Source organism: Tamandua tetradactyla, chromosome 2, assembly GCF_023851605.1.
Source record: "Tamandua tetradactyla isolate mTamTet1 chromosome 2, mTamTet1.pri, whole genome shotgun sequence".
Lineage (NCBI taxonomy): Eukaryota > Metazoa > Chordata > Mammalia > Pilosa > Myrmecophagidae > Tamandua > Tamandua tetradactyla.
The window spans coordinates 213,174,679-213,187,736 of record NC_135328.1 but is presented as its reverse complement, the minus strand read 5'-3'; the positions used below and the strand labels follow the sequence as shown (position 1 = coordinate 213,187,736).

Sequence of the window (13,058 nt, the reverse complement as noted above, 5' to 3'; positions counted from 1 at the left end):
ACTTTGGTTCAAGAAGGCCAATGATGTTTAGGGTTTCTTTTAGCTAGAAAGGCACATTGCAAGATCTGCTGGCTTTCTCTTCACTGGGAAGAGAAAGTGAAGAGGGCTGCATCTGTCCTGTTGGCTCTAAAGCTTTTTCTAAAATGGTTCCCTCTTTTTTAAAATTTTATCATATTATAAAACATATATACAAAGCAAAGAAAGAAAAAAAACAAAAGTTTCAAAGCACTCTTCAATAAGTAGTTACAAGACAGATAACAGAGTTTGTCATGGGCTCCATACCATCATCTCAAATGTTTCTTTCTAGCTGCCCCAGAACATAGGAGGCTAGAAGGAATGAATAAATTTCTATCATCACAATCGACTTTTTTTTTCTTTTTTGTGAAAAATAACGTATACAAAAAAGCAATAAATTTCAAAGCACAGCACAACACTTAGTTGTAGAACAGATTTCAGAGTTTGGTATGGGTTACAATTCCACAATTTTAGGTATTTATTTCTAGCTGCTCTGAGATACTGGAGACTAAAAGAGATCGCAATGTAATGATTCAGTAGTCATGCTCACTTGTTAAACCCTACCTTCTCTGTATAACTCTACCATCACCTTTTGTCTCTCTCCTATTCTTTAGGGGTATTTGGGCTATGCCCATTCGAATTTTTTTTTTTTTTTCTGGAAGGTATATGGTCTAGGAACCAAACCATTCTAACTTTTTCATGTTGAAAGAGGCTGTCAGTAATGTGGGGTAGGGAGATGAAACTAGCTGAAATTCTGGAGAGACTGTCCCCTGGGTTCCAGGGACCCATCTGGAGGTTGTAGGTTTTTAGAAAGTTACCCTAGTGTATGGAACCTTTGTATAATCTTATATATTGCCCTAGGTGTTCTTTAGGATTGGCTGGAATGGTCTTGGTTGGGTATTGGCAAGTTATGATAGATAGCAATGTCTAACTGAAGCTTGCGTAAGAGTGAAGAAATGGTTCCCTCTTAAAGGACTCCAGTAAGCAACCCCACCTTGGATGGGTACAGACACATCTCCATGGAAACCATCGAATCAAAAGTTACCAGCCACAATTGGATGGGTCACATCTCCATGGAAACAATAAAAAAGATCCCACCCACAATAGTGAATGAGGATTAAAGGACGTGGCTTTTCTGGGGTACACAACAAATTTAAACCGGCACAAATGCCAACAGACAACTTGACCCCATAAAAATTTGCTGTAATTCTACAGTGTATAGCTTAGCTCGACTGTTTCTGTCATAAAACCCTACCATTAAACAAAAGTTACTACCAGAAAGCAAACTAGTCTGAACAGAGCAGATTTCTTGTGGTCCTCAGGAGGCGATGGGCAAGAGCATGGAGAGCCGTGATCACCACTACATCTTGGAGCCCGTGTGTGCGTCTGCGCTTTTGAAGAGAAACTGTGCCAAAGAACCTCTGCGGTCTCGGCACACTCCCCGTATTGAATGTGACATTCAGCTGGAGACCATTCCCTTGAAACTCTCTCAGGTACACTCCTTCCTCCCAGTGGTTGATATTCTCACTTGCAAGGTTTGTAACTGGGGCGTGCAGGCATTGTATTTCAGAGTGTTTTTAGTACAGAAGAAAGTGTATGTGAGACCAATTCCCTCTGTACTAAAGTTGTGTTAGGTACAAAAACCACTGTCATATGACTGAATTAAGTGGATCTCAGTTTCGAGTTGATGTTTTTAGGTACTGAGCAAAGGATATAAGAGATGCAGAAAATATACTTAACTCTCTGTTCAGAGAGAAACGGCATTGGTGCTGATAGTTTGGTCCTTCAGTTTGTGCTAGATTTCTTGTCAGTGGCTTGACTAATATGAATTGTTCTTGTTAGATATGTGTCTGAGTGAAAGAAACAAATCAGTTCTAACGTAGTATCTCTTAATCTCTAATAAAAAGCTACAATACCGACAAATCATGGAATTCCTCAAGGAACTGGAACGAAAGGAGAGGCAGACGAAATTCCGAAAATGGAAACCAAAAGTGGCAGTATCTGAGAAGTAAGGGTTTTAGATTAAATATTGTATATGAAATACATTTTAGAATGTGGTCTCTTTTTTGCACAAAAATCAGAAATATGCCTTACCATCTTTTCACATGGTTTGAGATAAAAGTACAGTTGACCTTTCTGGCCCTTAAAATGCCATTCCTGTTGTTTTTATTACAGTTGCTGTTCTTATTGCATATGTATTTGGGGTTGCAGATTTATTCTTAGATGGAGTGTAGAGGAATTTAGAATACCTTCTCCACCTCATTTAGTAATTAGATTGCCCGTGTGGCATCTGGCTTGTGGTATTAAGACTGCAATATTCTTTGAACTTACTTTCCTATGTCTTTTATCCATGATTATTTTGGTTGACTTTTTATATAGTAAGCTTTTTAACTTTCATAGCAGAAATAAATTTTCTTTTCACATTACAGTGATGAACTTGACCAGTCCTTTAAATTAAAACCTTTTAGATCCTGTGATTTCCATGTCTTTTCTTGGGAGTATTCCATTTAAAATCTTCAGTAGTCGAATCCTTGGTAACTATCTTAAGATGAGATCCACCTTACAATCACCACTTGATTTCTGTGTTAGTGGATGAGACTTATATTGCAGATAATTCAAACCTAGTGAATACTATGTTATCATTGATACATAAATTGAGGATCTACTATTTGATGTTTTTTTTTTTTTTGCAGCAGATCGATTTTCCCTATATCTTAGGTTTAGCCTAATATTAAAATGAGCTTTTATCCCTGAGGCATAAACTGATGACTAACAAGAGAAAAGATGTCTCAAAAAAGAAGTTGGGTATTTTATGAATCGTCCTGGATTAATACCCTTTTATTTGCTTTTATTGTAAGAAGTAATTACATTGTTATGCAATATTTCAGCTGCCGAGAATGGTGGTATTTTGCTTTGAATGCTAACTTGTATGCAATCAGAGAACAGAGGAAACGCTGTACTTGGGACTTTTTGTTGCACCGTGCCCGTGATGCCGTGTCTTACACTGATAAATATTTCCACAAGTTGAAAGGAAGCTTGCTGTCCGTAGATGACAAGGTGAGTGGGCCGGACCTGAGCAGTAGTTTCAGAGTGGGGGCTTCCGGTTGGTGATAGTGACTGTGCACATTGTGTTCCCTTTCTGATCTTCTAATGTTCATTTAGTGGATAAGGTTGTTCTCTTAAAGGCTGAAGCAAATGAAACCTGTGACAAAGTAAAATCCTTTGGTAAGAGATCATCATTTTACTAAACAGAGTTGGTCTTGCCAGGGTCCGAGCTTCTTGGAAGGCCACGAGTCTCACCTTGGCCAGAGGTGCCCTCCACCCTCTGCTGCCTAAGGAGAACCTGGCTGCGGGTAGGAGGAGGAAAGGACAGTTGTGGTCCTCCACATTTTTGTGCCCACACCCTCCCTTCCTAGCCCTCTGTGCAGGGCCCCAGAGAGACTTTGCCCGTAGTCTCCTATATCTCTTCAAAGCTAGATCCTTCTCACAATTCTCTTCCTCCAAAGTCTGACTAATCTCTGTAGATTTTGGCTTAAATTTCCTAATCCCAGTGAACTTGATTGAGGTTGGATTATTTTGGAGGGAGTGACGAGGCAAAGGGCATGAAATAGGTGAGGGCCAGCTCATCCTAGAGACATTTAGAACCACTGTTCCTGGGGCCTAGTCCTGGGGCCACACCCTGCTCTAGTCAGCCCGTTACCACGTAGGAAAAAAAAAAAAGAGATTGCTTTGCTCCTTGATTTGTTCTGGTTTTGTGAACATCAGTTTTTGCAAAAGCAATTTAGACTGTCTTCACTACTTTGGCTCAGGTTTTAACCATTTCTTTAGTGTTATGATTCTAGGAAAAAAATCAGACCCTCCCAAGCAAAAGTTATTTTCCCTTTAGCACTGCGTGGTGACCAGTAACAATGCTGAATCTCTAAGTGTTGTCTCCTGCAGGCACCCTGGAGCCTTATTCCTTTTGTTAATGCTCTCATCATTGCTGTCAGGCATGGGTACTGAAATGGGAGCTTTATAAAAATAATGGAGTAAGCCACATATTTTGCTTCAGCTGATTTTCCTAAAGGCATAGGCAGGGATATATACATATATATGGAGAGAGAAAGAGAGATTGATGGAGAGAAAACCTACATGATAACGGAGGTGAGGAAGTATGCACATATAATCTTCTTGTCCTTAATGTTAGGATAAAAAGAAACACTCTGGGATAGCAAGTTCCTACTTTTTTTTTTTTTTTTTTTAATCTTTGCATGTATTTAGTTAACATTGTTCTTTTTTTCTATTGTTCTGGCTAGCATTCTTCATTTGCTAGCATGAAGCAAGATAATAATGACCATGTCCTTGCTAATGTCCTGTGTGAAACAAAGTGGCTAGTAGCCTACAAACTTATTTTGTAAACTTTGGCCATTTGGAAGTGGGAAAAATGAAAATTAGGTTACTTAATTTGAGGTAATGAAAAGTACTTTGTAAACTCTGTCAGTGCTGGACAAAATTCGACTGTTATAGTAGCTCATACCTGTCAGTTACTCATTGTTCTAGTTTGCTAGCTGCCAGAATGCAATATACCAGAAACCGAATGGCTTTTAACCAGGGAAATTTAATGAGTTGCTAGTTTACAATTCTAAGGGCGAGGAAATGTCCAATCAAAGGCATTCAGGAAAAGATACCTTGGTTCAAGAAGGCCGATGAAGTTCAGGGTTTCTCTCTCAAGTGAGAAGGCACATGGTGAACACAGGGCTTCTCTCTCAGCTTCAAGGGCACATGGCAAATACAGCGTCATCTTCTAGCTTTCTCTCCTGGCTTCCGGTTTCATGAAGCTCCCCAAGAGGCGTCTTCCTTCTTCATCTCCAAAGGTCACTGGCTGGTGTACTCTCTGCTTCGTAGTGTTGCTCTCTCTGAATCTCTTTCTTCAAAATGTTTCCTCTTTTATAGGACTACAGTAAACCAATCAAGACCCACTCAAATGGGTGGAGACATGTCATCCCCTAATCCAGTTTAACAGCCATTCTTGACTAGATCACATCAACAACCAGGGAGATGATCTCATCACAGTTTCAAATATACAGTATTTGAATAAAGATTATTCTACTTTTATGAAATGGGGTTTATATCAAAACATGGCTTTTCTTAGGGGGCATACTTCCTTTCAAACCAGCACACTCATTTAAAATTAAGTACTGTTCTTTGCTCCCTCTGTATTTACCATTAGTTCTAGTACCATGAAACTTGCTAGTGATGCTTTTTAGATCAAGTAGAATCTACCAGATTATTTGCAAAAGCTACTTAAACCAGAAGCATAGTTGTCAATTTGGGAATTAACCATTAATCTTAATTGTTTCTTGACCTAAATTGAAAATGTTGGTGGCTTAGATAGACTCCTTCACTGTACTTGTGGTGATTTGTGAGGGTGTTCAGTCTCTGGAGTGGTAACATCTTTTTTTTTCTTTGTTTGTTTTTGTTTTCACCCAAATAGGAGGAAATGTGTCGGATTGAAGAGGAACAGAGCTTTGAGGAATTGAAGATTTTGCGTGAACTGGTTCATGAACGATTTCATAAACAAGAGGAACTGGCAGAGGTAAGGAATCTTCTCTAGGAAGATTGGTTCAGTCCCAGAATATTGTGCATGCTGCCGTCTTGATGTGCCTGTGTTTCTCTGTGGGATAGATGACAATGAGTGACATATCACAGCTTCTTTCTGTCTTTGAATATTCATATTAGTTCATTTTTCGGTTGACACAGAGTCTACGAGAACCTCAATTTGACTGTCCAGGAGACTCTCCTGGACACCCAGACAGCAGTGGAGGCAGTGGGATGCTACAGTATCTTCAGTCTTGGTTTCCTGGGTGGGGTGGCTGGTATGGGCAGCAAACCCCTGAAGGGAAACCAGTTGAGGGGCTGTCAGCAGAGCAGCAGGAACAGTGGCTTCCAGAAGAGATCCTGGGTAAGTGGGAGCTGGCCTTCACTTCTCCCCCTTGGTTGTACTAAAGAGAGACACTTAGTAAATGAAAATTGGTCTGTTACTTGTGTAAAGGCCAATGGTATTAAAAAAAAAATTGCTGTTTGGAAAACAGTTTGATTATATTCATAGGGAGTGAGAGGCCGAGAGAGGAAATATTTTGAGAGATAATGTTTGCAACTCCATTACTAAATATGAATATTGGTGCAGTTTTAGATAGATTGGAGTGGCAACTATCCTAAAGGAACTAAATTTGAGCAAGTTCAAAAATTTTAAACTCTAAAGCTTGAATACCAGTCCAGTTATTCTTTAGACTTGCACTGCCCAGTGTGGTAACCACAGCCACAAGTTGTTATTTAAATTTAAATTAATTAAAATTAAATAAAATTAAAAATTTTCTTCCTTGGTTGCACCAGCCACATGACCACATTTCAAGTGCTCAGCTGCCACACATGGTTAATGGCTGCTGGGTGCTGGACAGTGCAGATACAGAGCATTTGACCATATTGGACAGTGCTGCTTTATACTGTACTTCACCATGAATCTTAACTTCTCCCTGGTTTGATAACAAGTTGATAAGAGCCCACAAAACAATTGGAGCCATTTTACATTAGCAAATGATGCTGTCACCCATGACTTTGGAGTTCTTCCTGAAAAAAAGGAAAACGAAATGATGTCATCATAATTGTAATCGGTGTGCCTGGTTGTACTTTTATTTTTTTGCATATTTTTAAAAAAATTTTTTTTTCCCTTACCATTTAGGCACCGAGGAGTTTTTTGATCCCACTGCAGATGCCTCTTGTATGAACACATATACAAAACGAGATCATGTCTTTGCCAAGCTGAATTTGCAATTGCAGCGTGGTACCGTCACTCTGTTACACAAGGAACAAGGAATGCCTCAAATGAAGGAAAGTGCTTTCATGCAGCTCGAGTTTTCAGGTACTGCCCCCAAAGAGTTATGTGCTACTGATTTATGTGCTATTTTACTTGACTCTTTTTTTGTGTCTTTTGAATGAAAGGTGTATAAATAAATACCTGCATGTTGTTTATGAGAGCTCACATTTTTATTTCAGCTCATAAATCAGTTACTTATGTGAGATTCTTCAGCAGTTTAAGAAGACAAATAAAAAAAAGTTGTTTTACCTTTTTGCTTTATAATCTTTGAGGACTGCGTTGTTATAAACTTAATGTGAACTAGCAGATTGCTTGGGCTTAATTTTTTTTAATGAAATTTTATTGAGATATTCATACATCATACAATCCATCTGATGTATACAATCAAAATATCATCACATAGTTATGTGTTCATCACTGTGATCAAGTTTAAAACATTTTCATTACTTCAGAAAGAAATAAAAATAAAAATAAAAAAACCCAAAACATCCTAAACCTCTTACAGCTCCCCCCATTATTGACCCTTAGCATTGGTGTAGTACATTTGTTACGGCTGATGAAAAAATATTAAGATACTGCTGTTCACTATAGTCCCTGGTTTGCAATAGGTACATTTCACCCATATAGCCCTCTATTATTAACTCCTTGTGATAGTGTTGTACATTCATTCTATTTCACAAAAGAAATTTTTTATATTTGTACAATTAATCACAGTCATTGTCCACCACAAGATTCATAGTGTTATGTATTCCCATGTTTTAACTTCTTGGTTTCAGCTCTTCCCTCCCAATTGAACATTCTTGTTGATCTTCAGGGGTATCTGGACAAGGACCATTTTAACTTCTTTGTGCTGGAAAGGGGTGTCGACTTTATGGGATAGATAAAGGAAACTAGATGATGTTCTTGGAGAGGCTGGTACTTCTTGGTTTCAGGGCTTATCAGGCATAGGAACAATCTGGAGGCCTTAAGTTTCTGAAAAAATATAAGTAAAAAAAAAAAAATAAAAGTAAAGCTTTTATAGTGTCTTAGATAGAGCCCAGGGTATTCTGTAGGGTTTTCAGGAGTACTGTTGAGGGGGCTCGACATCCTGTGGGAATTTGCAATATCTGGTTGATGTTTGCATCAGCATAACTTCCTGAATGACCTTTTGAATCTATTTGAAATCTCTTAGCCACTGAAACCTATTTTGTTTCATTTCAATTTCCCCTTTTGGTCAAGAAGGCATTGTCCCATGATGTTAGGGCCAGTATGTCTCACATTGCCAGGAAGACTCAACACCCCTGGAAGTAATGTCCCATATAGCAGAAGGGTAGTGAGTTTATTTGCAGAGGTTGATTTAGAGAGACAGAGAGAGAGAGAGGCTACAATCTGAGCAACAAAAGAGGCTCACTGGGGTTACCTCTTAGGCATAATTACAAGCATGCCTTACTTCACCATTGTAGAAGTAAGTTTAATAAGGGCAAGCCTCAAGATTGTGGGCTTGGCTCGTTAAATTGGGAATCTGTAATGCTTGAGAGAATATCAGGAATTTTCCAGGTGGAGAAGTTTAATAGTTCCACATTTTCCCCTAATCCCTCTAGAGTAGTTTGCAAGTATTTTTTTATTTTCTGCCAATAGTACTCTGAAATGTATCCGGGTAATCCAGGTATTACATTAACCTGTACAGAATAAAAAGATCTCATTCTGTATTCTAGGTTCCATGTAATTAGATTGTTTAAATAAACTGATCAGACAAGGTTAAATTAGATAGAAAATTTAAATTTTAGACTAAATAAACATCTCTTCCTTTGGTCTCAGGGACAGCTGGGCAATGGCCATTTTAACTTGAAGTTTTAAAATATAGACGTTATCATCCTTTGCCCTGCATTCTGGTTTACCTTCGTCCTAACCAGGTCCATTTCATTCATATCTCTGATTGAAGTCTGATCTCTATTTCACTTTCTTTAACAGTTGTATGGAGTAATGCTGACTTTTAGAGCTGCAGAACTTTAACTCTGAGTCTCACACAGATACCCAGTGTCCCAGGGAGCTACCAAATTATGCACAAAATGCACAACATCTCAGAATTTAGAAATAACAGTTAAAACTCAGAAATAGATATGACTGTTCTATTATAAGATATATAAGATACATATAAATAAGATAAGAGCTTACAATCTAGGAATCTTTACAATGAACCTTATTTGAACATTCTGTATTCCTTAATCATCGATTGTTGGGCTTAAAATGTTCTTTAAAGTTTAAAATTCATTCTACTTGGGAAACTTCTAAATTACTTATAAATTCATATAAATTGAAAGTATTACAGTTTTGATTTCAAGGAAAAATGCTTCATGATATTGATTAGTCCTCTGTAAAATAATATATCTAGTACTTTTGAACATTTTTAGGTACCATGGCATAGTATCAACTCATATTTATTTATTTATTTTTTAGATGTAAAACTTTTAGCAGAATCTCTTCCTCAAAGAAATTCCTCCTTGCTTTTGGTCCGATTGGGTGGACTCTTTCTTCGAGACCTGGCTACAGAAGGAACTATGTTTCCTCTTCTTGTCTTCCCAAATCCAGTATGTACAAGTGGGACAGTTAATACATCCAGGGTGTTGTCAATTGTCGTCTGTCTCAGGCCAGCAATAAATAATATTGATTTGATTCCTTCTGACAACTGATCTTCTTGAGACAGACTGGTTCAAAAAAAAATTGAGATTAGACACATTCTTAAATTTGTTAGAAGGCAAATGTTGGCAAGATTTGTGGCTGTATCTTCTTTCACTCCTGTGCTGTAGCTACTTGGAGTATTTTGTTTTGATTTGGATGCTTTAATCAGTTTTGAAGAAAATGCCTTATGTGCCACTTGTTTTCTGCATTTCAAAATCAATGTTTGAATTTCCTCTGTATCTGGCAGTCATTTTCATGCATTCTTTCCTTCAGCCCCTGATAGGAAGTCCTTTCTTTCCAGAGTTCCAAGAGAACACTCTTAAGTTTATATATATAAGTATTTAATTTTTAATTTATAATGTAATTTATTAATTATCAGATCTTTGGTCTTATCTTATGAAGTTGGCAAAACTAAGTAATATTAGTTCATTATTTAGCATCTATTCTGTCCATTTTTTTAAACCTTTTTTATTGTGAAGTATAACATATACACAACAATGCAATAAATTTCAAAATTCATTGTAACAAGTAGTTACAGAACAGATTTCAGAGTTTGGTATGGGTTATAGTTCTACAATTTCAGGTTTTTCCTTCTAGCTGCTCCAAGACACTGGAGATTAAAAGAAATATCAATATAATGATTCAGTAGTCATACTCATTTGTTAAATACAATCTTCTCTATTATAACTCCTTCTCCTTTGATCCTTCTCCCAGTCTTTAGGGGATATTTTGTGCTCTACCCATTCTAACTTTTTCCTGTTGGGAAGGGGTATCGATAATATGGAATAGGAAATGGAACTAATTGATGTACTTGGAGAGGCTGGCCCTTCTGGGTTTCAAGACTTCTCTGGCCTAGAAACCATCTGGAGGTTTTTGGTTTCTGGAAAGTAATCTTAGTGCATAAAACTTTTGTAGAATCTCAGATAGAGCCCTAGGTGTTCCTTAGGGTTAACAGGAATGGTTTTGGTTGGGGTTTGGCCAACTGTTTGTTCATTACGTTTGTAGGGGAAAGATTTATGGAGAGGATGGGAGAGCACAGTTAAAATTTGAAAAGCCATACATGTTTAATATTCATTTAGCTGTCATTCATTTAAAGTGTCAAGTACAAAGTAGCATACTGCCAACACAAAGGAAAAAAGGTTTTCACTAGGTTGGGAAAAAGAGCAAAACCAGAGAGATCGATTAGTCTGCAAGTACTCAGATATCGGGTGTGAAGTGTGTTTTGATTTGATGGTGCTAAGTGAGAGTGATGGTAAAAGGGTAAGATGTGAAGGTGGGTGTGTATAGTAAATTATCCTCTCTTCCTTTGACGTGTACATTTTGTGTGTATTTAATAGCATAAAGAAGTTGGCAGAGTCTCACAGTCTTTTGGTCTCCAAACAACATCCTCAGACAGAAGTGATCATTACCCTGGTAATTTGTCATATGTTCTTAAAACAATAATCCTTAAAAATAATCTTTAAAAATATTATTGTTACAGATTAGTAGGCTTTGATCAGTAAAGAGGGAGTGTTTGTTTCCCCTTTCGAGCACAGTGGTTCTTCTATAGAAGTCGTGCTTGGCTTGGAGGCAGCCTGCTGCTCTCCCAGTTTTAACTGTTAGCCTGGGTGGGACTGGGGCAAGTGCTCTACTTCACAGGGCCTCTGGGTCCTTGGTTTTCATAATGCAAGCAATTCCACTAACATGGTTTTCAGAATTTTGGTTAAAAGTAAGAGAAGCGGGCGGGCCACGGTGGCTCGGCAGGCAAGAATGCTTGCCTGCCATGCCAGAGGACCTGGGTTCGATTCCTGGTGCCTGCCCATGTTTAAGGGAAAAAAAAAAAAAAGAGAGAGAAGCAATCTATGTTAGGCTCTCTGTTGTATAAAATGTGTATAAATGTGAATTAATTAGAATATAAGTTTTTTTCTCAGAATCTTTTACAGGTTTATGAAGAAAAGATTGTTTTTGCTGTGCTCCATATTTTTTCTCCTGTTTTTTCCTTTAGCAGCTGATCCAGATGACCCTGTCTTTGAAATGCTGTATGAGAGAAATCCAGTGCACAGCCATTTTGAGAGGCGGCTAAATGTCAGCACAAGACCTTTGAACATCATATATAATCCCCAGGCTATTAAGAAAGTAGCAGACTTTTTCTACAAGGGAAAGGTTCATACCTCAGGTTAACTTTTTTGTTTGTTTAACCTTATGTTACTTTTAAATTTTAATCTTTCTTGTCATTTCTAGTATTCTGAACAAGGGTCATGACATGCAAAGACTGACCTGGGTGGTAGGAAAGACCTGCAGAGGAAGTGGAGAGGGTTTCATTAGTTAGTAAATCAAGGAATATGTACTTTGACAGCCACTTTCCAAGGGAAATCAATGTCCTTTAATATTCTTTCTTGCCTCCCTTTAGCATTCATTTTAAAATACTTCTTATACCATTAGGATGGTGGTTTCCTTGGCTATCCAAGGTATTTCAGACTGGTGAACTTAGGTGGAATGTTTAAGAGTTTCCTTCTAGAATGCAAAATCAGTGGTTTGTTTTACTTGCCTGGTGCAATATTAAATACTACAAGGTTCTGAATATATTCATTTATTAACTTAAGTTTCCTTTTGTTTCCGCCAAAATATTTGAGACAATGGGTGGAGGAAAGGCACTTTTACTGACAGGGGAATTGAGAGAACAATAATACTTTTCTAAATGTACTCCCCTTTGTAACAATGAAGCCATTTTAATTCTTGGTCTAGTTTTGAATCTTTTTATGTAAACAGTAGCCATAAATGTCTTGGCTTCCTTGCTCTGCCGCTGACAGAAAATAGAAGGCATTTCCTTCTAAATTCCATTTTCACTTTTAATGTAATCTAGCTTTTTGAGAAACTTGAAGTATAATAGTTTGGAATCTTTTAGCAAATATTCCAAGAAATTCTAGTAACTAAGTTACTCTTCCCTCCTGTACCCCCTTTCCTCCATGGCTGTCCCCATCCCTCTTTATCTTATTCCTCTTACCCTATATAATGCCAGGTCATATTGGAGAAAGGACCTGCTATTGTTAACAGAATTTGGTAGAAATTCATGGCGAGAGTAGATGTTGCAGTGCTTTCTTCCACCTTTGAAAACTTGGACTCTCCTGTATATTTCCAATCTTTCAGGTTTTGGTTATCAGTCTGAACTTGAGTTGAGAGTGGCTGAAGCTGCCCGAAGACAGTACAACAAACTGAAGATGCAGACCAAGGCAGAAATCCGACAGACTCTTGATCGTTTGTTAGTGGGTGATTTTATTGTAAGTGGGCAAATATAAACACTCCTTAAAGGGCGCCAGTGAAGGGGCAGGCATTCTTTCTGTCAAGTGCTTTACCTGCTGTGGATAGGTGTGCATGTATCGATTATACTGCCTAAGTAAACTGCAAATGAAATCCAAATTAGCTAACAAAAATAAAAACATATGGGTTTAATTAATAAAAATGAATGTTTACAAGTAGATCATGTTTCTTCCTTGTACCGATCTTGGAACAACTTCAAGACTTGACTTTGTTCTGTTTTCCAGATTTGGTATTT

At 37.8% G+C, this 13,058-nt stretch overlaps 1 protein-coding gene across 7 annotated transcripts in view; it reads left to right on the top strand.

Moving 5' to 3' along the window:
* Positions 1–13,058, top strand: part of VPS13D (vacuolar protein sorting 13 homolog D) — a 354,551-nt gene that overhangs the window by 22,737 nt on the left and 318,756 nt on the right. For 5 of the 7 annotated variants that reach the window (XM_077151249.1, XM_077151246.1, XM_077151247.1 and 2 more), the window contains exons 8-17: positions 1,338–1,508; positions 1,923–2,023; positions 2,904–3,072; positions 5,489–5,590; positions 5,755–5,956; positions 6,734–6,913; positions 9,305–9,435; positions 10,864–10,939; positions 11,511–11,681; positions 12,653–12,783. In XM_077151249.1, the coding sequence (XP_077007364.1) occupies positions 1,338–1,508; positions 1,923–2,023; positions 2,904–3,072; positions 5,489–5,590; positions 5,755–5,956; positions 6,734–6,913; positions 9,305–9,435; positions 10,864–10,939; positions 11,511–11,681; positions 12,653–12,783 (1,434 nt within the window). Of the gene's footprint in view, positions 1–1,337; positions 1,509–1,922; positions 2,024–2,903; positions 3,073–5,488; positions 5,591–5,754; positions 5,957–6,733; positions 6,914–9,304; positions 9,436–10,863; positions 10,940–11,510; positions 11,682–12,652; positions 12,784–13,058 lie in introns of those variants that run through there. The other 2 variants (XM_077151248.1, XM_077151253.1) reach the window with 2 other exon arrangements.